This window comes from Hemiscyllium ocellatum, chromosome 12 (assembly GCF_020745735.1).
Source record: "Hemiscyllium ocellatum isolate sHemOce1 chromosome 12, sHemOce1.pat.X.cur, whole genome shotgun sequence".
Lineage (NCBI taxonomy): Eukaryota > Metazoa > Chordata > Chondrichthyes > Orectolobiformes > Hemiscylliidae > Hemiscyllium > Hemiscyllium ocellatum.
Genome location: NC_083412.1, coordinates 55075099 through 55100459, shown reverse-complemented (window position 1 = coordinate 55100459; position 25361 = coordinate 55075099). Strand labels below are relative to the sequence as shown.

Genomic DNA, 25361 nt, shown 5'->3' with positions numbered 1-25361 from the left:
TCATCTGCAAACTTACTAACTGTATCTCTTATGCTTGCATTCAAATCATTTATGTAAATGACAAAAAGTAGCGAACCCAGTACCGATCCTTGTGGCACTCCACTGGTCACAGGCCTCCAATCTGAAAAACAACCTTCCACCACCACACTCTGCCTTCTACCTTTGAACCAGTTCTGTATCCAAATGGATACTTCTCCCTTTATTTCATAAGATCTAACCTTGCTAAACAGTCTCCCATGGGGAACCTTGTCGAATGCTTTACTGAGGTCCATATAGATCACATCTACTGCTCTGCCCTCATCAATCCTCTTTGAGTTTTTTGAAGAAGTAACAATCAAGTTTGTGAGACATGATTTCCCATACACAAAGCCATGTTGACTATCCCTAATCAGTCCTTGCCTTTCCAAATACATATACATCCTGTCCTTTGGGATTCCCTCCAACAACTTGCCTACCACCGACGTCAGGCTCACTGGTCTATAGTTCCTTACCACCCTTCTTAAACAGTGGCACCACGTTAGCCAACCTCCAGTCTTCTGGCGCCTCACCTGTGACTATCGATGACACAAATATCTTAGCAAGAGGCCCAGCAATCACTTCTCTAGCTTCCCACAGAGTTCTAGGGTACACCTGATCAGGTCCTGGGGATTTATCTACCTTTACGTGTTTCAAGACATCCAGCACTTCCTCCTCTGTAATCTGGACATTTTGCAAGATGTCACTGTCTATTTCCCTACAGTCTATATCTTCCATATCCTTTACCACAGTAAATACTAATGCAAAATACTCGTTTAGTATCTCCCCCATTTTCTGCAGCTCCACACAAAGGCTGCCTTGCTGATCTTTGAGGGGCCCTATTCTCTCTCTAGTTACCCTTTTGTCCTCTCTTGCTCTGTATTTGGTACATTACACATTCTAATATTTTCCATCTCAGTTTAAAATGCTGAAGGATTTCCAACAACAATAGAACGCCAACCCAAATGCATCCTTTTTGATTACCTTCAATTATGTTTTTATTCCAACCAGAGTGTGCAGTGGTCATGGCACGCATTTTCTTTATGTTCCCTGACCTTGGTGTAGTCTTCAAGACAGTCACATATTTGATTTATAGCCAACTCCATGGGACTATAATTCCTTCATTCATCTTAAAACCCAACTCTTTGCTCAACATAGACACAAGAGCAGGCTAATCAGCCTCCCTTAATTAAATCATAATTTATCTGAAAGCATTTTCAGTTTTATTCCATATTTATACAACCTATCATTTATAATTAAAACCTTTGAGGTGTGGTGCCCAGTATTATATTTAATACTCAAATGTGATCTGACTAAAACATATTTACAATTGTACATTACTTTGTGGTCCAAAGTGTGATCTTGAAGCTTTACATTCAGAAGACTTCCCACATATATGTATTGTCCAACAGGTGCTTTGCTTTAAAGCCTACTTTCAAGAAAGTGTTCAAGAAAGAAGAGATGAACAGTACCGAGTAAGAAAGTGCAAGATTTACTTTTACCTGGAAGATGATACAATACAGGTTGTTGAACCAGAAGTAAAAAACAGTGGCATCACACAAGGTATAAAAGTGATTAAGAAATTAAAGCTCACATCATTACTTTTACTGTGTTACTAATGCTAATTATTAGACTATTCTATTATTCCGATAGTTTTTTTTTAACATGGCTTAGCATATTTGGAAAGACTTGGACTGATTTTATTTTACATTCCCCAAAATGTGGAGCATTCAAGTCGAGTGCATGTACAGAAAATCAACTTTATGTAATGTATTCCAATTGTCAGAAATTGAAAATTTCGTTCTGCAGTTGAGCCATTTCTTGGATTTTGAAGTGAGATGCTTTTGGCTTACATTTGCTAATGCAGAGTTAATGGAAGTACAGTCCTGATTGAAGTTGTAGGACTTTTGCAAAGATTTTGAATTTTTCAGAGAATAGTGCTGAATCTTGATAAGGAGGTTAGAAGGGTTGATTAGCCTGTATGCCACAGTAATGGGACCTATAGTTAGAGTTTACTTTTGGGCTATAGTCCAAGTATGAAATGGAATACAGGCAGCAAAGAAAAGAAGTATTGCATATGCCAACATGGCAGATGGCGAAATTTAAATTCAGTTAATAAAATCAAGAGTTGAAAGCTCTTATCACTAATGGTGACCATGAAACAATCACTGATTGTTGTAATCAAACATCCTCTTCACTCATCCTTGAGGGAAGCAAATCTGCCATCCTTGGCTGGTTTGGCCTGACTCCATTTTTACTGTAATTTAATTGATATTTAACTATCCTCTGAAAAGACATGGTAAGCCATTATGTTCAAGGCCAGTTAGAGATGGGCAACAAATCTTGGCCAGCAATATCCACGTACCATAAAATAGTAAGGTTTAAAAAAAAATGGCCAAGGAGGAGTTAGCCAGGACCTCTTTGCTCTGGATAAGTTGGCCATGTTTGAATATTCAGATTCCTTTAATATGCCACCCCAAAATCACAGTTGCCCCCACAACAAGAGCTTTGCAACCACAAAGCATATCATGGGTTAAGCCTTTGGCATCATGAAGTGCTGGTTCATGGTTGTATGGCCAGGGGAGCGACTTCATATATTCACGAGAACAGATGTCTAAGTTTGTGGTTATTTGGTATTTCTCCACAATCTCCCCACCATGAGTATGACACCATGGCGACCAGATTTACAGAGAGTCAGAGATCAAGAAAAGTCTCCACTTCATGTAAGATGTCACTCCGTTATCACCGTTGACTAAAAATTCCTGACTTTTCAATCTATTTGCTACATCCATCCTAGTATTCGATTTACAAAATCCCAAAATAAATAATGGAAAAAAAAGAACTATCCACAACTTTATCCAACAATACATTCACTGACATAAAAAAGTGAATCATTCACCCTTGTGCCTTTCCTGAGTTCCTGCATTGCAAGTGTCATTGCCTGGCTGAGTGGTCCTTCACAGTGCTACTCCAAAAGCAGTATTATGCTGTGGAAGGTAAAGGACTTTCAATGGATAAGATTGCAAGCAGGCCTTCTGGGATGATCTCTGTGCCTGAGGGCTGGGTTTCTACGGCACCACCTTGACATGGTTGGGTGCAACGTGGAAAGGCTGTCTGAAACAGCAACAAATGTAGAATGTCAGTAATGGGAGAACAAAGCTTTCAGACTAAGAAAGACAGATTGTGGGAATATGCCAATTGTGGTTACGGCCTTTCCCCTGCATGATCCCCCAGCAGTCATTTAGTAACCTGCTGAAGAACATATTGAATTACCAATGTGTGAATGCCCCGGAATACTGGTTTCCAAAGCCATGATGGTAGCATTCTGAGCCAGCGTAACAAGAATATGGGTCTCAATACTTCAGTGAGTCTCCACTGCAGCAATGAGACATTTTGGCTCACTTTTGCCTGTGTTGTAATCGATGTCCAGACACTGTTGCATCACAAAAGATGATCCACAACTGCTGTCCTGGCATTGTAAATCATTACCATGGAGGAAGGGATAGGTTCCAAGCTCTGCTAATTGTCCTATGCCAAATTGGAGCGAATTCCACCATGTTCTTTGAGAATGACAAAGAATGATAGCAGTATGGCGATATGGCAGGCATCTTGGTATGGATGACCATTAGATTTGTTCTTCATGCTGTCTCAGTTGAAGTCCTCCTCTAAGTCCTGTGCAGAAAAGCTCATCTATGACCTCACCATTCAAGTGCTATATTAGATGTTGCTCATTCATGCCCAACGACTCATCACATGCACATCTTAACTCCTTGTTACCCTGTAAGACATGTGCAGGATCAGTATCTGACCAGATGGCTATAAATGTAAGATTAAATGATGGTGTTTCTTTATGACTGTGACAATGCTGTCACTTGAAAAAGGTTATTTTGTTCTGGATTTTTTGAAGAGAGGTTGTAAAGGCAGAGATGCCAAAGTGGCTACTGGAGACTGTCAAAGTCAACAATTTAGGAGACCTTTAGGTTTTGCAAAAAACAGTTGTAACATTGGAAGGGGAGTGGCCAGTTCTCACAGGCTTTCTAGTTTTTTTTAAACTGTAGCAGTCAGAAGCTATTTGGGTCCTAGAAGGGTTGGAGCTTCAATAAAGGGTTCCGAGCTGCTACTTCCTCTGAAGTATCTCGCTTGATGTTATTTCCTCCTGCATAGAAGTACAGTATATAAGAATTCTCCTTTTGCCAAGGGGTGTGTTTATGAAATGTTACCATATTGGAACAGTTAATTAGTAATAAGTACTGTATCTATTATTTGGTTAAGTTTTCCAATAGTTAAGTTATTCTAAATTCTTCTTTCTTTTGTTTGCATTCTAACTATGGTGTTTAAATAAATTGTGTTTTGATTAAAGTCGTTTGACTAGTCATATCACCCATCTGGACCATGCACTTCACATGTACCTTTTTAAAAGAAGAAAAAATTAGGGTCTAGGCTACCCTCTTAAAATATTTTGAGGGATTCTGGTCTAGTCCATAACAATTACAAATCTAGTGTTGCTCTCTTGCTCTTTTATTTTAAAAAAAACTTTCAAGGGTTGCAATTGTCACAGGCTAGGTCAGCATTTATCCATAATTGCCCGGAGGGAAGTTTAGATTCAAACACATTACCATGGGTCAGAGTCAGTGTAGAGGCTACACTAGTAAACATGGTAGAGCTCCTTCACTTGAGCTAAACTTATGTTTCACCAGCTTTGTGCTTTGTTTAGTAATCCTGCTGTTGGTTGTGGATTAAACTCAGGTACAGTAGGACTGCAAAACAGAGTTTTGGTTCAGGTGGGTATAAATGTCTCTTGTCACCCAGCATCCATCTTATCACATTAATGGGAGAGGTGAATACTGGGCAGATGCTTGAGGGTAAAAGAATAAATTAATTCTTACAACCTCCCATACACCTTACAGACTTGCACAGTTCTGCTTTTGTGCTTTGACTTAAGAGATACCAGCTATAGCTGCAAATCACAGATCTTCCTAATGTTGTTGGTCTGGCCAATGTTAGCCTGGGGAAATTAAGTTAAAAATCACACAACACCAGGTTATAGTCCAACAGGTTTAATTGGAAGCACACTAGCTTTTGGAGCACCGCTTCTTCATCAGGTGATAGTGGAGAGCTCAATCCTAACATAGAATTTATAGCAAAAATTTACAGTGTGATGTAACTGAAATTATACATTGAAAAATTGATTGTTAAGTCTTTCATCTGTTTGAATACCATGATAGTTTCACTTCTTTCATGTGTAAATCACAAAACCTTTTTTTAAAAAGTTGCATTCTCAGGTTAGATTAACAATGGGTGATAGCTAGACAATACGTTGAAGGCGTTAGCCCCCTGTGTTCTCTGTCTATGCCATGATGTTAAGACTGATTCTAATGTAAAAAGTGAGATAACAGAGTTTTAATGTAAACCTGCAAGTACACTCTATATATACACACACACACACACACACACACACACACACACACACACACACACACACACACACACACACACACACACACACACCAACCCAGACAGACACACACACACCAACCCAGACAGACACACACACACACACACACACCCCAGCCCAGACAGACAGACACAAAGGCGCACATATTTTGTGGCGTGAATTTGTACTTGCAGGGGTACATTGTACTTTGCTGAAAAACTGCATGAATTCATGTAAAACTCCGTTATCTCACTTTTTAGATTACAATCAATCTAAGCATCATGAAATAGACAGAAAGCATATTGTCTAGCTATCACCCATTGTTAACAGCTAACCTGAGAATGCAACTTTTTTAAAAAAGGTTTTGTGATTTACACATGAAAGAAGTGAAACTATCATGGTATTCAAACAGATCAAAGACTTAACAATCAATTTTTCATAATTTCAGTTACATCACACTGTAAATTTTTGCTATAAATTCTGTTAGAATTGAGCCCTCCACTATCACCTGATGAAGGAGCGACACTCCAAAAGCTAGTGTGCTTCCAATTAAACCTGCTGGACTATAATCTGGTGTTGTGATTTTTAACTTTGTACACTCCAGTCCAACACCAGCATCTCCAAATCATGGGAAAACTAAGCATTAAGTGACCACATAATGCAGGAGTACACTTTAGAGTAATATTAATATGTGTCCTGCACAATACAAGAAGGGGTCAATGGTAAAGGTGTTAAGGGCTATGGTGACTTTTGAGTGTAACTAGTAAAGTATGGAACCCTGGTTTGAAAGGTCATTGGTGAAATAACTCCAAGAGGCTGGTATCCTGTTACCAAGTCACCCATTATTTACATGTCGAGAGTCCTTAACACTGATCCAGCTCCCTCAGAGCCAGCCCTCAGAGTGTGAGGATGTCTGACAATCCTGTTTTTTTTTCTTTCTTTTTTTCCACACTACTGCCTAACTGCGGTAGTGCTTATTTTTCCCCCATACCCATGTTGTGTGTGTGCAGGTGTGAGATACAGTGAAAGACACAAGGTGTACAAATCTTTATCCAATTGCCACCACCAGGAAAAAAGGAAATCCCCAAGTGGCCAGTGACAAGCAGTGTCCTTCACATCAAAGGGCAATGCTGTGTGATCAAACAGTGAAGGGGAAGGCAGGGATTAAATCAAAATAGAATTGGCTGGGGAAATAATGCACTCCACTCCCTGCGGTGTCCACCTCTCCCTGAACAGCTCAAGGATGTTGGAGGACACCGCGTGCTCCTTCTCCAGAGACACCTGGGCTCTAAAGTAACTGCGGAAGAGGGGCAGGCATTCGGCCCTAATGACCCCCTCCATGGCCCGCTGCCTGGACCTGTTTATGGCCAGTTTGGCCAGGCACAATCCTGTTTTTTCTTCCCCCCCGGCACTCCTGTTTTATTTAATCTTTTTGTTTCATTTTTTTCCCCAAATACCGCCTAACGGGTTCTTCTCCCCCCCGCCGCCAGCACCCACACTGTGTGTGTGCAGGACAATCCTATTTTTGCTTTTTTTTATTCTTTCTTTTTTTGTTGTTTAGTGAAAGGTACAAGTTGCACGAATCTTTATTCAATTTCCACCACCAGGAAGAAAAGAAACACCCAAGTGGCCAGTGACAAGCAATGCTCCTCACATCAAAGGGCAATGCTGTGTGATTGAACAGTGAAGGGGAGGGTAGGGCAGGGATTAAATAAATATCGAGTTGGTGGGGGAAATAATGCACTCTACTCCCTGCAGTGCCCACCTCTCCCTGAACAATTCAAGGGTGTTGGTGGACACCGCATGCTCCTTCTCCAAAGACACCCGGGCTCTAACGTAACCGCAGAAGAGGGCCAGGCAATCAGCCCTAACAACTCCCTCCACAGCCCGCTGCCTGGACCTGTTTATGGCCAGTTTGGCCAGGCACAATCCTGTTTTTTTTTTCCATTTGTAATTCCCTCCCCAACACTAACACCTAATTGCGATAGTGCTTATTCTTTCCCCAGCACCCGTGTTGTGTGTGTGCAGGACAATCCTGTTTTTTTAAAATTTTATTGAACAATTGCAAAACAGTTTACAAAAAACATTTAACAATAACAATTATACACAAAGAAACAGCAATTTTATAAGGGAAAAGAGCAGCAAAGCCAGGCCCTCAAACCCTACCGTTCAACCAGTTTAGAGGGAAATGAGGACAAACCTCAAATCCCAGATTCAAACATGACAAGACAGCAACAGTGACATTTGCACATAAAAAGACAATCCAATTACATAAAAACCAGTGCATACAATATAGACCCAGCATGTCCCCGTCCCTCCCACCTTCCAGCCACCTGAAGGCAGCCTGCCCCTACGCACCTTCCAGTTCTTAGACCACCCCATGCCCCTTCCAGTACTCTGTCCACCCTGACACACCTTTTGACAACCTGTAGGACAGCCCGCCCTGGACAGTCCTGTTTTTTTTTCTTTTTTGAGGTTCTGCATGCACATTCTACAGAACTAAGAAGGAAACTATCATTAATTTTAAAAGAAATGATTTCTGGGGAGTACTCATGGTGCCTGAAATAACTCTGCAGAGGCGGGTAACAATCCTGTTTTTTTTCCCCTCTGTTTATAATATTTTATTAACCAAATTACAAAATAGTTTACAGAAAAAAAGTTAACATTTACAGCTGTATACAACAGCAATTTTACAAGGGAGAGGAGAAGCAAAGCCAGGCCCCAAACCCTACCGTTCATCCAGTTTACAGGGAGATGAGGACAAACCTCAAATCCCAGTTCCACATATGAAAAGACAGTGACAATGACATTTGTACATGAGACAATACTGTTCCATATAAAAAGTGCAGACAATACAGACCTAGCAAGCCCCTGTCCCTCCCACCTTCCAGCCACACTAAGGCAGCCCACCTCTACACACCTTCCAGCTCTCAGTCTACCCCGTGCCCCTTCTGGTTCTCAGTCCACCTTTCAACCACCTCTGGGGCAGCCCACCCCAGTACCCATCCAGGATGACAGCAGACAAGACAGCCTACCCACCTTCCAGCTTCACTAACCCCCCTCAACACCTTTCAACCACCTCTGGGGCAGCCACAATCCTGTTTTTGTTTTTTTTCCCTCCTGTTTATAATATTGTATTAAACAAATTACAAAATACAGTATACAAAAAAAACGTTAACGTTAACAGCTGTATACAACAGCAATTTTACAAGGGAGAAGAGCAGCAAAGCCAGGCCCAAACCCTACCCTTCAACCAGTTTACAGGGAGATGAGGACAAACCTCAAATCCCAGTTCCACATATAAAAAGACTCAGTGACAATGACGTTTGTACATAAAAGGACAATCCAGTTACATAAAAAAGTGCATACAATAGAGACCCAGCAAGCCCCCGTCCCTCCTGCCTTCCGACCACTCTAAGGCAGCCCACCCCTACACACCTTCCAGCTCTTGGTCCACCCCATGCACAATCCTTTTTTTTTCTCTTTTTTTTCCCTCTCTTAACCCCACCTAACTGTGGTAACAATCCTGTCTTTTTTTTTGTTTTTTTCCCTGATTGTTTTTGAAAAACCCCCACACTACCGCATAACTGCAATAGTACTTATTTTTTCCCCAGCACCCATGTTTTTTGTGTGTGTGTGTGTGTGTGTGTGCGCGCGTGCACGCAAGACACAGGTGCACAAATCTTTATTCAGTTTCCACCACCAGGCAGACAATCCTGTTTTTATCTGACAGCCAGGCTCCCCTATTGGGGTTGTTAATCTGGTCCAATCAAGGAACTCATTCAATGAGGTCCACCTGGCTGACTTAATTGCACTCACTGCAACCCTCAACCTCCAAGTCAAAGGACATGGGTTGGTTCTTTTTTAAAAAAGACTCCTTCTGGAGCATTTTAGCACTGGGTCAGATTCCTCCATCTCTGCCTCGGATAGGCAGCGTGAAAGACACAGTATCTTGCCTCTTTTTCCTGGAGCACGTTGGCAGAAATTTATTCCCTTCTTCAGGTGGCAAATGTGATAAGGTGTCTATCCCAGATTCCAAGCTCTCTTATGAGCTTGATGGAGAGGGTGAACCCATGGGTTCTGCCAGCATTTCCGACTGTTGCAAGGAGCCAAGTATATTTTGCTCCTGCACCGCTTGTGAGTTTGCAGCTTTCATGTGATCCATATGCTTATTCAGATCGCCTCTCCTACCCAAACTTAATATGTCACTGGACCTGACCTCGTGTCGACAATGCCTCTTACCCATGCAGGCCATTCTCGTGGTTCCTATACCAAACTTAATTCCTTGAGTAAAACTGCCTGTCTGATTTAGCAGAGTCTTCCATTCAGCATTGGCGTTCTTGATGCCATTTTAGCTTCTCCCCCCAGTTCTGGGAAGATCAGATTAATCTGGTGTAAAGTCTTCTTTCCATTATTAACTCTAAAGGAGCTATCCTGGTGTTGTATGAAAGGTGGTCCTATAATCAAATAGGAACGAGACAGTTTAGTATCTAGTGAGGCTGGTGTAGGCTCTTTTCTTAAGCCTCCTTAAAAGTTTGGACTGTTCTTTTCTGCCAGATTCTGTACCCTTTATGTGACAGATTAAGTATTTATCCAGCTGCAAAAAGATGTTTACCATTAGTTTAAAATCCCCACAAAGGTGAACCAACCCATCTGGCTTCACAATCGATACAACTGGTGTTGCCCATTCTGCAAACTGGCCTGACTTAATGATTCCTTCACTTTATCGCCTTCTGATTTCTATTTTTGCCCATAAGGTTAATTGCACTGGGTGGGCCTTGCAGAATTATGGAATTGCTTCCTGGTCAACATGCAAGGTAGCCTTGGCTCCTTTGATAGATCTTAGACCTTCTTGGAAAATCTTCCATACATTTATTTAGAACTTTACTCAGGCAGCCGTTTTCTAATTGAAAATGTTGATCTAATCCAGATGAATCTTTTTAACCAATTTCACCCCAGCAAGCTTGGGCCCAAGCCTGTTACTACAATCAGTTTACTAAACCAAATGCTTCTCATAAGAGACTAGAACTGAATTTGTACCCTTAAATTGTAAAGTTTCCCTGGTATAGTTTTCAGTCTAGTCGAGGTCTTGCATAAATTTAACAATTGGACTCCAGAGTGAATATCAACCAGTTCAGCAATCACTGATACAGCCTAGCCATTAAAACTAAGTGACCATTTAACCAGATGTTTATTCTGATTGGTTATGATTTAGATTTTGCTAAGCAATTTAACTATTCCAAACTACATGTGGGTAGATGTTCCAAGGTATGCATTGTCCTGGATACCAGCCTATAAGTTATTTTACTCAATTTAGGTCTAGTGAGACTGTTGTTATCTTCTACACCTTGTCAGCCTGGATCATGAAGAACATTTTAACCATTTGACTGAGGCGTGGCTTTATTTTAGAGTTTTGCTGTGGACTGACCGGGAGTCTGCCTATTCAGGAAAGTTCAGTCAGACTGGCAAGGGTCTCCACCCTGCAAACTCACAGTAATAGAAACACACAGCATGGACACAGACTCTTTGGTCCAACCAGTCCATCCAGTCCATGCCAAACGTATTCCCAAGCTAAACCAGTCCCACCTGCCTGCTCCTAGCCCATATCCCTCCAAACATATCCTATTCATGTACTTATCCAAATGTCTTTTCAACATTATAATTGTACCACTTCCTCAGGAAGTTCAGTCTACACACGAACCACCTTCTTAAAAAAAAAATTGCTGCTCATGTCCTAAAATATCTTTCCTCTCACCTTAAAAATGTGCTCCTAGTCTTGAAAACCCACATTCTAGGGAAAATTCAACTACTATTGACTTTATCTATACCTCTTATTATATAATAAATTTCTATAAGGTCACTTCACAACTTGCTCTGCTCCCGTGAAAAGTGTCCCAACCTATGTTTATAACTCAAACCTTCTTTACGTGGTATGGTCCACTTGCCACATTTTTTCTAATGATAAAGCTAGTTGTAGTGCCTGTTTGAAGTCCAGTTGGGCTTCAGCCAAAAGGCACATTTGCATGGTTATATCATGAATCCCACAAATCAGCATCTCATTAACAGTTTAAGCACAGTCACATGCCTCTGCCAATCATTGTAACCTAGTCAAAAATCCCAATATGGATTCCTCTGGTTCTTAACTTGCTGAGAAAAACCAATATGTCTCTGAATTAGAGGAGACTTGGGGGTCATAATATCCTTAACTACATCCATCAACTCTTGGAAGGGTTTAATATTTGGTGCGTTGGGGAAGGTTAGGCTCCTAGTAACCAAAAAGGCTGTGGGTCCACAAGCAATCAAGAGAATTACTCCTTGCTTTTCATTTGCCCAAGTGTCATTGGCCCAGAAAAAAGTCATGAATTCTTTCCTTATACTTGGTCAGTCTTCAATAATAGGGTCAAATGTGTCAAACTTCCCAAATAACAGCATGATGCCAGAAATACTTGTCCCAACTCAAAGACAACTGTTGGAAACAAATTTCTTCAGGAGCATGCTTTTCTGTTGTTGCCACTGAAATAAATCCACAGAGGCAGCATTCCAATCACCAAGTCACCCTTTATTTGCATGTGGACAGTCCTTGACACTGATCTAGGTCCCTCAGAGCCAGCTCTCAGAGTGTGAGGATGTCTGACAATCCTGTTTTTATTTTTATTTTTTTTTCAGCGGTGCAGGCAATGTTCAGGGTTCAATAGTGGGAGCAGGCCCAAGCTGTAGCAGCAGCAGCAGTGATATTATAAACTGCCTGTGCAGCTGAGCACAGCTTCAAATAAGTAAAAATGAGAAGAAAAGCCAGAAAAAACAAACAATCCCACAATAAACAATAAAGAAAAAAACAAAGAACTTCAAAATAAACTCCTCCTTAATGAAAAGACACAGAATCAGTCTCCTCTCCTATTTTAACACAGGGGAAAGAGCAGAGTCCTTCACTCTACATTGATTCCAGCTCTCTCAGAGGCAGCTCTTAGAGTGAACAGCACCTCTGACACTCCTGCTTTTTTTACAGAACTTCTGATTTTTCTGGGTTTCCTTCTACCTAACTGCGGTAGTGCTTATACTTTCCCCAGCACCCATGTTGTGTTTCGTAGGTTTGAGACACAGTGAAAGGCACAAGGTGTACAAATCTTTATTCAGTTCCCACCACCAGGAAGAAAGGAAACGCCCGAGAGGCCAGTGACCAGCAGTGCCCTTCACATCAAAGTGCAATGCTGCATGATCAATCAGTGAAGGAATTAAATCAAAATGGAGTTGGAACAATCCTGTTTTTATTTAATTTTTTTTTCTTTTTTTAATTACCCCCACACTACTGCCTAACTGCTTATTTTCCCCCAGCACACATGCTGTGTGTGTGCAGGTGTGAGACACAGAGAAAGACACAAGGTGCACGAATCTTTATTCAAATTTCCACCACCAGGAAGAAAGGAAACACCCGAGTGGCCAGTGACAAGCAGTGCCCTTCACATCAAAAGGCAATACTGTGTGATCAAACAGTGCAGGGATTAAATCAGAATAGAGTTGGAACAATCCTGTTTTTATTTTTAAAAATTTTTTTCTGACCCAGCTCCCTTCAAACCAGCTCTCAGAGTGAGCAGAACCTCTGACACTCATATTCATTTGTTTTTCTACCCCCCGATAGTGCTTATTTTTTCCTAACACCCATGTTGTGTGTGTGTGCAGGTGTGAGACACAGTGAGAGACACAAGGTGCACAAATCTTTATTCAAATTTCCACCACCAGGAAGAAAGGAAACACCTGAGTGACCAGTGACAAGCAGTGCCCTTCACATCAAAGGGCAATACTGTGTGATCAAACAGTGCAGGGATTAAATCAAAATAGAGTTGGAACAATCCTGTTTTTATTTATTTTCAACAGAAATTTTACAAGGGAGAGCAGCAAAGCCAGACCCTGAGCCCTACCATTCAACTAGTTTACAGGGAGATAAGGACAAACCTCAAATCCCGAATCCCCTGTTTATTTTTTTTCCCTGTTTATAATCTTTTATTAAACAAATTACAAAACAGTTTACAAAAGACAGTTAACATTTACAGCTGTATACAACAGCAATTTTACAAGGGAGAGGAGCAGCAAAGCTAGGCCCCAAAACCTACCATTCAACCAGTTTACAGGGAGATGAGGACAAACCTCAAATACAATCCTGTTTTTATTTTTTTTTCTTTTATTTTTTTTCCCTCCAAGAAAATAGGAAAACACCCGAGTGGCCTGTGACAAGCAGTGCCCTTCACATCAAAGAGGGCAATGCTGTGTGATCAAACAGTGAAAGGGAGAGCAGGGACTAAATCAAAATAGAGTTGGAGGGGGAAATGATGCACTCCACTCCCTGCGGCACCCACCTCTCTCACAATCCTGTTTTTATCTGTTAGCCAGGGCTTCCCTGATTGGACTAAGTTAGCAGCCCCAATCAGGGAACATAAATTCTTTGGGGTCCACCTGGTTGACCTTGTTACAATTGGTCACTTTGCAGGACACTACAAAGGTCTGCAGAATCCTGTTGGAGAAGAGTAGTCTCCTGATTCACTATTGCTCAGGTGAATCCAAAAAAATCAACTCATGGCTAATACATATTGTAATGAATTTTATTTCTTTTGAGCAGTTCTGCTGCCAACCTTTCACCGGGCAGCGATAAATGTCAAGGCTTTTGTTCCTTCATTCCCTCCAACCGAACCTCTGTCCACAAAGAACTGCCTATAGCAGCACCCAGGTATAGTAAAAGAAAAGTGAGAAAGAAAGTGAAGAAGCTCGAAACTTTTCTTGTGTTCCAGAATGTGCACAACTTCCTGTGTGTAATTACTCCTTCATATTAGTCTACTTTCCCACATCAGTGACACTCAGAGATGATCTTGCTAGGACTTCAAGGAAGGAGAGCGCAAGCCAGAGTTATGTATTTTGAATTAAAATGGCAGAAGAGTCCAAATCATAAATGGTAACCCACTGATTTGTATGTATTCATGAGACCCCTCCTATGCCTAAAAAGAGACTGTGTGGTTTGAATACTGTCAGCAGAAATGCAGCAGTATTGATTGCTAGTCCTGTTCCCATCATGTGGACAGAGATAACTCCTTCATATGTTTTGTTTCATTGTTATCCATTACCGATAGCTTAGCTTTGAATTACAGCAATTAGACCTTATGTAAAAGTAAGGGATCTGAAGTAATGTCGACTAAACAGGATAGAAAACAGTCAAAACATAGGTACTTGAAAAGGAATAGCTTGGAATAGAACAAAACGCTTAAACCTATGTTTTCTGTTTATATTTTAGGAACTATTATTCATCGTCACCGCATTCCACTTCCGCCTCCAAATGATGATCAATTTTACACAGTGGGTCACTTCAACATTTGTCAAGAGATTGTTTTCTATTCCAAGACATTTATGATTGTAGACTGTGATCTGTTTACAAAAAAATTTCTGCAAAAAATGGGCGTTAAACTGAACCCACCTGGCTGCATTCCTGAAGATCCTTACACTTCAAAACGGGAAGAAGTAAGAAAGACTCTTTTTATTTTAAAGGAAAAATATATGTGAAAAATTAACTGGGTAGATAAGTCAAGAAAATTCTGTTCTAATCTGAAACATATAAATCAATATGCAAATTGCCACTCGTTTGTATTATAAGCTACCAAAAATTTCATGTTTTATTGTATGTGTTTTGATGTGAGCGTGGTACTCAGGAATTTCAGCATAAAAATGATTTATAGATTGCTTTTGTTTTACATTCACAACATTTACAATTCATTTTTTACATATATTTAGAAACAGACTTTTTGTGATAGAACATGTATTTCTTATAACTTGACATCGGCAGATGATGCAATTTTAAAACATTTCCAGAAGACTTTCTTCTTGCCCCTTTTTCCTGTAAATGGACAGTACATCTTCCATGTGACAGAAACTGCAATCCACGATGCAAAAACTTGTATATTTTGGACTCTTGAAATCCGAGGTAGCTGCTCATCCTTGCATTTCATTTCATCCATATCACTTTGGATGTTGAACTAACTGTGAATTTAAATAAATTAAACAAATAAGGTATACAAGATAGCACAAAGCCTATGTACAATGGCTGTGTTAAATGGCCTGATCTTTTAAAATTACACTCACACTATGTAGTCAAAGCCACTTAACAAACAATCTCAACCAGACTTCAGTATTGCATTTGTTTCATCTGTTGCTGAATTTTAAGATTCAATCCTTTCCTTACTTACTCTTGTTCCAGAAATTCCTCTGCGTGTTCAGCATTCTTTTTGTGTTTAAGACTGCCTTTAAACCTTGCTTCTTCAATCAAGCTTCAATTAAATAATCTTTCTTTCTTTAACTTGAAGCCCATTTTTATTGAAAACAGCTCTAAAAATTTCTTGGAAACAATTTTCTATGTTAAATATATGTAAATACAAATTCTTTTTGTTCTGAATGACATCGTAGTCAATGAGATGTAATTTACTGGTGGTGAGGGTGCAGAATGGCTCTTGGGAATTAACCCCTTTAACTTTACTATAAGCAAAAAGAATTGAATTTTAGCTCTTGTGATTCAAACCAGTGATTAAAACAACTCCTAATATTCTTTGAACCATCTGAAATATTGGTTAGCTTCAAGAAAATGCATGAAATGACTTAATACTTCATCTAACAGAACTATGTCATGGCTAATTGGTCCACAGGTGAGTATGATTTACATCATCCAAGCAAAGCTTCCTTGTGTGGTAAAAACACCAATGGCAAATGGAAATCAATGCAAATGATACCTTCTGGTGGTTAGACATGTTGTATATGAGACCTTTTTTTTCCTTTTACATAACACAGTGTATTAAAATTATGTTGACCAACAAAGCTTGATTGTTTTCCCCTCCAGTCTGTCCAATGGAAATTCTATGGAATATCGGAGCTTAAATATCATCCATAAGCATATAATTTTTTTCCCATCCTCTGTATAATAACATCACATAACCATGCTTAATTTTCAATGATTTATGAAAGGTTAAATTAGTCAAATAATAATGTACAGAATTAATTATGAAATTTGCTAATAGATTTTATGCCTAATGTAGACAAATTTAGGCTACTATGCATCTTTACAAACACATTCACACATATTTAATCAATCTAATTCCTTTTAAATTGTTCACAAGTAAATGTAAATAAAATTATTGTTCCTATAAATCTGATTATCTTTGTGATTTTAATATATACACACTTTTAAATGAATACACAATTATTTTAAAAATGAGTGCTCAAGGGATGTCTTTACTGTATTAAAATTCTGTCTCAAATAATTTTAGAAACTATATTAAATAGTATTAACCAACAAGATAATTTTACTAATAGTTTTGAATAATCTAGTGTAAATTCATTTTACTTATTAAAATAAACTGTTTATAAATATATTTTTAGATTATAATGAAATAAATTTGTCTTGTTTTATTTTGAAGAATTAACTTTTGCCTATCAATACATTAATCTTTTATTTAGTCGATGCTATGCATTGAATCTCTTCAATAATTGAATTTTTCCTGCTGAATTTAAACTAGAGGGAAGAAACTGGATTAAATTTTGCATTGACAAACCTCTAACACTTAATTTTAAAAGCATTACCAAGAATATAGGATAGTTGCTATTGATCCAGTTTATCATTAATTATTTTTGTAAGCAAAATGAACTCAATTTCCCATACTTGAGAGTTTAAAATATTCAATGGCAGAAAATGCAAATGTGTAGGACACAAATTTTTGGATTTGCTTTTATTGTAAAATCCCATTTTCCCTCACTGTGGGACAATCATGGATATCTTTCATTTACTATGCCTGAGCTTACCAGGTAGTTTGCACATTTCTGGTTGGAAACAGTTGCAAATTCTTCAACTCTGTCTTATGCACAAAGATGCTGACCGCCCAATTCTTGTGAATGGGAATGCTCCTCGAGCCTCTTTCTGCTGTCGGCTGTTTAATTCTCCAATACCATTTACAACAATTTGTGACAGGACTGCAGAGCAGTCAGATGATGGCTGATCAGCTACTTCGATGCCTATTTTCCAAACTATTCCTGCATATTTTCATTAGTGTTTAGAAATCTGTCAATCTGTACTTTAAGCATGCTCAACAACTAAGTTTCCATTTTCCCCTGGGGTTGATAATCTGTATAAAGATATTTCTCCCAATCCAGTTCTGCATTTCATCTGCCTTATTTTGAAATTTTGTCCCAGGGTTCAAGATTCTGTAAAGTACCATCTTACCTGCATCAATCCTGCCTAATCACTTTAAGTGGTTTGTAAGTTTCAAAATGAGATCGCCTGTTAATCTTCAAAAATATAGCGATTACAGGCCCAATTTGCTAATCTCTCTTCACAGGACAGGCCCAGCCATCGAGGAAAAACTCTGGTACACCTCTTTTGCATTCTCTGCATGGTAATAATATCTTTCCTAACGTTGAATCAAACTCCTAAACAATTGAAGTAAGATTTCAATTGTTCTATATTCAAATTCCCTTTGATAAAGGTTAAAATAGATATTTAGCCTCTCTACTGGCCTGCTGCACCTGCATGTTAGCCTTCAATGACTTATTGTTAAGGGCAGCCAGGTTCCTTTGTGCAATTACACTTTCTAATCTCTTACCATTTAAGAAATGCTTTTTACATTTGTGCTTCCTAACAAAAGTGGATAACCTTATATTTTTCCACATTATATTTCATTCGCCATGCACTTTCCCACTCTCTAGGTTTGTCTATATCTTCTTGAAGCCATTTGCGTCTTCCTCACATTCCATATTCTGATCTAGCAAGCTAGAAAATATTAAGTTTAGACAGGGAGGGATGTTTGTTTGGAAGAAATGCCATTATAGTGTAACCAGTAGGTTTTCTTGATGGTCATCATCCTTATGTATCTTTTGTATTTCTTTGTAGATGGAAAAAAATATGCAGCCCCTTCGTCCTTATGAGAAGATTGACAAACTTAAGCAGTTTCTGGAGCATGATACACATGTGCTGCGATTTTACTGTTACTGGGATGATTCAGAATCTCTGTTTGGAGCATTCAGAGAACTCATTTTGCACTATTTCTTGGCAGATGACACTATTGAAATCAGGGAGGTACTTAAGCCAAATTCAGGTAGAGATGCTGTTGTATTCCTCCATCGAGGCAAACTACCAAAGGTATGAGTTTTTGTAAATTTTCATTGTTATTTCTAAATTTCCTTAAATGTTCCACTGGACTATATCACATAAAATATAAGGAATAAGTGTCAACAAATCAGTAGTTAGTCATGTGACTGGGGTTTTGGATTGAAACTTTCAGTTAGTGAAGTGGATTTGATGTACTATCATCCGAAACCATTGGTACCTAATAACTGTGGAGTTATTTGCATCAAGTCAAGCAATAATGGCTTCTGAAGGTCTTCTTGTTCAGCCCGTACTGGAATAAGCATCACGCCTTCTAATTCTTTGTGTTGACTTGGCTGAAATTCTTAAATATAGCAAAGGGTGTGACGTTCAGGCAATAGTGTGTTTGCTTTTGTTCCACTATTGCTGGAAGTTTCTGGCAAGAATCAATTTGCTGATCTGTTGCAGCTATTTTAAAATGTGGAAGGAATCAATTTTAAAAAGGCAGTGTTTGTTGATACTGCAGAGCAGTATGCTGTAATGAGGCACAAACACCAGAGAATGCAATTTATTTAATTTATTGCCCGTCTTTGTCACTAGGCTAGTTACTATTATGAAAAAGGCTGGAACCACAGACATGATCTGACCTTTCTGTGGCTTGATACTTTAATTCCTTTTGCATTTTGGATGCCCAAAGAGTTGGTGCCAATTTCAATGTAGGCTTCAAATGTCTGCAGCATTTTGGTCTGAATTCACCTTCAGACTTTAGTTATATTATTGAAGATTTTTGAATACATAGTTTTAAATATTTTTACCTTTTAAAGGTCAGGTGAGGGGGTGAAAGAGATCAGATGCAATTCTCCTCACGGACCCAATCATTCCTCCCCCATTGCCCATTCCATTCTGCCATGCCCAGGGAACCCCGTATCAACTTTAATACTTTTAGAGTGTGAACAGCTCCTTCCATACTTACTACCCACCCCAACATTCCAGATTCTAAGAAGAAAGATTTCAGCACAGCCAACCAATTTTCACCCGCTCATAGACCCCACCTATCTAGCTTCTTTTCTTCCTTGATTTACCATCAACAGTCCATTTGTCTGCCAACCATTTCTTCCTTCTCTCTCTCTCTCTCACTCACTCTCCACCCATTCACATACTGCATCAACCCTATCCCGTTCCTCCAAGTTCGGCATAAATTCAACATAAATACAATGTTTTCCTAGATGCTATCAGTTCTGAGGAAGGGTCACTGGATTCAAAACTTTAACTCTGTTTTCTCTCCACAGATGCTGCCATACCTGCTGAGTTTTTCCAGCAATTTCTGTTTTTGTTTGTTACATATTCTCTGCTGTTATTCTGCAAAGATGCTATTTATTGATGGCTCACAGCAGCATCTATGTTCAGCTCAGCAGAGATTGAAATCTCCAATGGCCTTTGCTGAAGAATCTCCGCTATTTACCTGGCTCCAGCATCTGCTCTTGTCCACAAGGGCACTGGTGAGCCAGTTGGAAAAATATTGCAAAATCAAAAAGATTAGATGCTCGATGTTGAGAAAGAAAATTCTGATTTTCCTGGCAAAGTTTGAACAGCAAGATGCAAATCCTTGCCAATGAGCAATGAGAGGCTGATTTTGCATGCATTAACATTTCATCAGTCCTTAATCTCAACACATTGATATGTAATTTCCATTTTTTCCACATATTGGAGAGAAATTGGACATCAATAATTTTCTGACATGAAGGCCAGAGCAGTTATTTGGCAGCTGTTATTTGCTTGTTCTTCTGGGCCTCCACTTTGGACAGCAGTTCCCAGTATCTTGGAGCATGCTCCAAGGCCAGCTGGACACCCATCAGCTTCACCACATCATTATTGCATATCTGCAACCCATTTAGAAGACTTCTTTATTTCATTTTTGCCCTTTGGAGTGCACTGACACTTTGTGTTATAATGCTGCTACCAGTTCTCTTTGCAAGCAGAGACAAGCACACATCTCATATAAAACACCAGAATGTGCTTTGGGGTGCTTCACTTGCTTTCTTAGCACTCCCTCTCTTTGTACTTACTTGGATCCAAACAGCAGTTCTACCCAGCACTGCCTTGCCTCCTATTTCAGAGCTTAAAGGCTCACAGTACCTCTGTATTTGATGTGCAGAGAATGCTGGAGAAATACCTCGTACAGAAGAATCATGCCAGAATCTTTTCTTTCGCCACAGATGCTGCCAGACCCGTGGAGTTTCTCTGTGTTTGTGTTTGTTCCTGATTTCTAACATTTGCAGTATTTTGCCTTACTTGACTAGTTTTGTGTTGCCTTGCCATTTAGTGCCATCGCAGCTTGCCATGGTTGTCATCGGTGATCAGAGGCAACTCAATATCTTGGAGTGGGATATGGTGGTGGATTGGACAACATGGGTTAATGCATGATGGGAAGTGTCATTGATGGTCATGACCACTCTGAATTTGATGTGGGAGCAATACAATATGGTAATTGATGTGGATAATCTGTCAGGCTGGGGAAGGGGGTAATGTTGCAAGATGAAAACTTAAGTGAAAGAGTTAGGTGGAAAACTGTGGCAGGGTCAGGAAGGAAGAAAGAAATATGAAGATTTTAAGAGGACCTTCAATTACAAGGCTGAGCCTGCAACTCACTTTGTCAAGCGCACCCTGTGTTGCCTTCCATTTTTGTATGAATCACAAATACATGTGGAAATGGAAAATGGTTGTGCCCGCTATCAGAGTGACCATCTACATAGCTATATGGCTACTTTCAGTCTGAGTACTTGTGTTCTAAGTGTGAAAGGTGTGAATGATTACATTGATCAGGCACTTACACAAGCAAGGTTAAAGTCACCTACAATCACCCATGTCTGTGAAGAAGAAGTAATCACAGGTAATCTTAAAAGTGTCACCTGCAGGCCACAATTTATAAGGTCTCCTAGGTTGCACAGGGGAATGATGTTGATTTCCTCTCACCTTGACCTGGAAGTATTAGCCAATGTACTCTCATATGCAGTGGATGTTGTTACTATGGGAGGGTGAGATAAAATTTCAGCAATCTTATCGCACTTACAATCTCCTCTCTATTTGTACAGCATAGCTTGTGCTGCACACATTGGAATAAGATCCCCTTTGTAAAAGGTACATGTACAAGTATTCCATGGCCCTTCTTGTTGGAGCCCTCCATGTCCCACTGTATGGAGAACCACATTGAACCATAATTTTTATTTCATCTGAATGCTGATTGCTTTCATCACTAGCAACCTGTTTCTGATATTTCACACACAGGATGATTTGAACTGCAACCAATGGATCTAGTCATAACTGGGTACATCGTCACATCACAACATAAGGCATAGGGAAATTGTTGAGGCACAGATATGCTACCAAGCCCACGACTTGCACCAAGATCTAATGGGAGCTAAACAGCATCCACATGAAGAATTTGCAGCTAAGGGTCCTTTCAGGATGTGGAAGAAATGCAGGAGGCCCAGAGTCTATCATCCTCAATGCCATTTTCCTCCATGAGCAAGGAACATTACCACCAAAGGCTACCAATTACATTGGACATCATCACAGAACTATGCCAACAGCTAGAGCAGAACTTGCAACCTGTGTGGGATGAGTGGCAATGGCATGACTCAGAGGGCCAGCACATGCCAATTGGTGTGCAGACCTATTGACTTCAAGATCTAAAAGTCACTGCTGTACAATGACTTCAGAGGTCTGCGCGGCACAAGAAAAATTAGAGAGAGCATAGGTGGGTAGCCACTGTATCCCAGTGGCCATCAAGGTGATTCTGCACAAATTTTTTTATCTAAGCAGTTGCTTTCAAGGATCCATTGGGAATCTATGTGACATCTCTCAATCCTCAATCCACGAATATGTCAAGGATGTTAATGATGCAATTTGTACCAGATCTCATGACCTTGCAATGAGATGAATGCTGCAATTTGGACAGTAGGTTTTGTAAACACAGCTGGTTTGTTCCAGGTGCAAGCATGACAGATTGTATGCACATTGCATTGAGAACACCATATCATCACACAGCAGACTCAATCAACAGGAAAGGGTTCCATTCCATCAACATAAAGTCATCTGAGAACATTGGGATCACATCTTAGAAGTCCGTACCAGGTAACCTGGGAGTTGCCATGAAGCCGATATCTGTGAGAATTCTTATGTTTCTGCTTCATTTTGTAGCTGGATGCCTTACAAAGAATGGTTAGTGGGAAACAAGACTAATGATATTTTTATGCAACCCCTCTGACTAAACCCCCAAGTGCAGGCACAATGTAACCTACTGTTCCACCACAGCTGTGGTGAAGCAGACAATAGTTGTCCAGAAGATGAGGTTCTGATGATTGGATTGGTCTGGGGGAGTGGGGATTGGGATGGAGGGAGAGGGGGGGGGTCTTGCAATACTTTACAGAGAGAATGTGCCACATAGGTATTAACATGCTGTGGTCTGCATAACTGAGGCAGACAATGAGGGGATGTGATGGATCCTGAAGAGCTGGGAGCATGACAGCAATGTTCCAAGGCAGAAGCTAAGGACATTGAGCAGAAAGAATGTCGCTTTCAGCATGATGGAGCATTGCAATGTCAGACCTAACAAGCCAGCAGGAATTAATTAAAAACACCATCTTACAATACAGTTGATTCTGCTATAACGTGTTTCTTCAAAGCAAATTGGCTTTTTAATGCAATTGAAGAATTTAGACTGATATTTGTAGAACACAAACTTTCCTTAGTTTAAATGGCATGATTATTGTGCGATTCTTTTTATAATCACACGTGAACGGAATTATCGCATTATATCAGAACCAAATGTACATGTGATCTCTGTGCAGTAATTATTCATTGTCTGTAAATTTGTTGTTGTCAAAAGGGAAGTAGTTTGTTCCAGAAGGAATTGCAAGTTTTCTTTGTTTGTCTTTTTCTTCACTTTTTTGTTTTGGTTGAATGAAAGTGAAATGTTTCAACAATTTGAATGTGATGTGGATGGCATGTGATGCTCCCACATTGAACAGTGACAAAATGTTATGCTATGCTGGGTGTTAGGGAAAGTGTAGTATTCTCTTAAACAAGGTTCTAAGGCCAGTAGCCTGTATAACTTGATTAATGTAACTACAGTTTCAAGGACACTTGATGAGACAGATGATGATGTGAAATTGCAATGCATTCGTGGAAACGAGCTTCTATTTGCAGTGAAGTGCCACCTCTACCATATATGTGCCCTCAGAAGCTTTTTATTTTTGTTTTCCTCCCACGATGTTTAATGTGAAGGTCTATGTATATCAGACAGCGCTGACCCTGATGCACAGCTAGACTTTAAATATAGCACCTGTGCCTGACATTTGGGCAGGTCCCAGCAGTGGTGAAAGCTTATACCACTGGTGGTTGCATAATAGTGTGAGCAGGGCATCAGAGAGGTGCGGTGCATGAGAAAACCTGCTCAAACTCACAAAATAAAACACTACATAAAACTTCCAAATTGACACATAATCAATTTTTGGTGAAATGCAGCCAGCAACTAATGTTTCTACAATTTCCTCTGCATTTCTTTTAATGCTGTCAAGTGGAAAGCATCAGGTCTTGGAGATTTGTTTATCTTAGGTCTCATTAATTTCTCCATGTCACCTTTTTACTTAAATCAAAATGAAGACTTAATTGGATTCTTTGAAGAGGTGACAAGTAGGTTACACCAGGGAAACCCAGTGGATGTGATCTATCTAGACTTCCAAAAGGCCTTTGATAAGGTGCCACACGGGAGGCTGCTGAGCAAGGTGAGGGCCCATGGTGTTCGAGGTGAGTTACTGGTATGGATTGAGGATTGGCTGTCTGACAGAAGGCAGAGAGTTGGGATAAAAGGTTCTTTTTCAGAATGGCAGCCGGTGACAAGCGGTGTCCCATAGGGTTCAGTGTTGGGGCCACAGTTGTTTGCATTATATATTAATGATCTGGATGAAGGGACTGGGGGCATTCTAGCGAAGTTTGCAGATGATACGAAGTTAGGTGGACAGACAGGTAGTACTGAGGAAGTGCGGAGGCTACAGAAGGATCTAGACAGTTTGGGAGAGTGGTCCAGGAAATGGCTGATGGAATTCAATGTGAGCAAATGTGAGGTCTTGCACTTTGGCAAAAAGAATAAAAGCATAAACTACTCTCTAAACGATGAGAAAATTTGTAAAGCCAAAGTACAAAGGGATCTGGGAGTGCTAGTCGAGGATTCTCTAAAGGTAAACATGCAGGTTGAGTCCGTAATTAAGAAAGCGAATGCAATGTTGTCACTTATCTCAAGAGGGTTGGAATATAAAGGCACCATTGTGCTTCTGAGACTTTATAAAGCTCTAGTTAGGCACCATTTGGAGTACTGTGTCCAGTTTTGGTCCCCACACTTCAGGAAGGACATACTGGCACTGGAACGTGTCCAGCGGAGATTCACACAGATGATCCCTGGAATGGTTGGTCTAACATATGAGGAATGGCTGAGGATCCTAGGATTGTATTCATTGGAGTTTAGAAGATTAAGGGAAGACTTAATAGAAGCTTACAAGATAATACATGGCTTGGAAAGGGTAGACGCTAGGAAATTGTTTCCGTTAGGCGAGGAGCCTAGGACCCGTGCACACAGCCTTAAAATTAGAGGGGGTCAATTCAGAACAGAAATGCGGAGACATTTCTTCAGCCAAGAGAGTGGTGGGCCTGTGGAATTCATTGCCGCAGAGTGCAGTGGAGGCCAGGACACTAAATGTCTTCAAGGCAGAGATTGATAGATTCTTGATGTCTCAAGGAATTAAGGGCTAC

At 40.0% G+C, this 25361-nt stretch overlaps 1 protein-coding gene across 1 annotated transcript in view; it reads left to right on the top strand.

Annotated features, from left to right (window-relative positions):
* efhc2 (EF-hand domain (C-terminal) containing 2) overlaps nucleotides 1-25361 on the top strand; it is a 90871-nt gene that overhangs the window by 5962 nt on the left and 59548 nt on the right. Inside the window, exons 3-5 of the mRNA XM_060832786.1 lie at nucleotides 1428-1578; nucleotides 14727-14950; nucleotides 18360-18608. Of these exons, the coding sequence (XP_060688769.1) occupies nucleotides 1428-1578; nucleotides 14727-14950; nucleotides 18360-18608 (624 nt within the window). The remainder of the gene's footprint in view (nucleotides 1-1427; nucleotides 1579-14726; nucleotides 14951-18359; nucleotides 18609-25361) is intronic.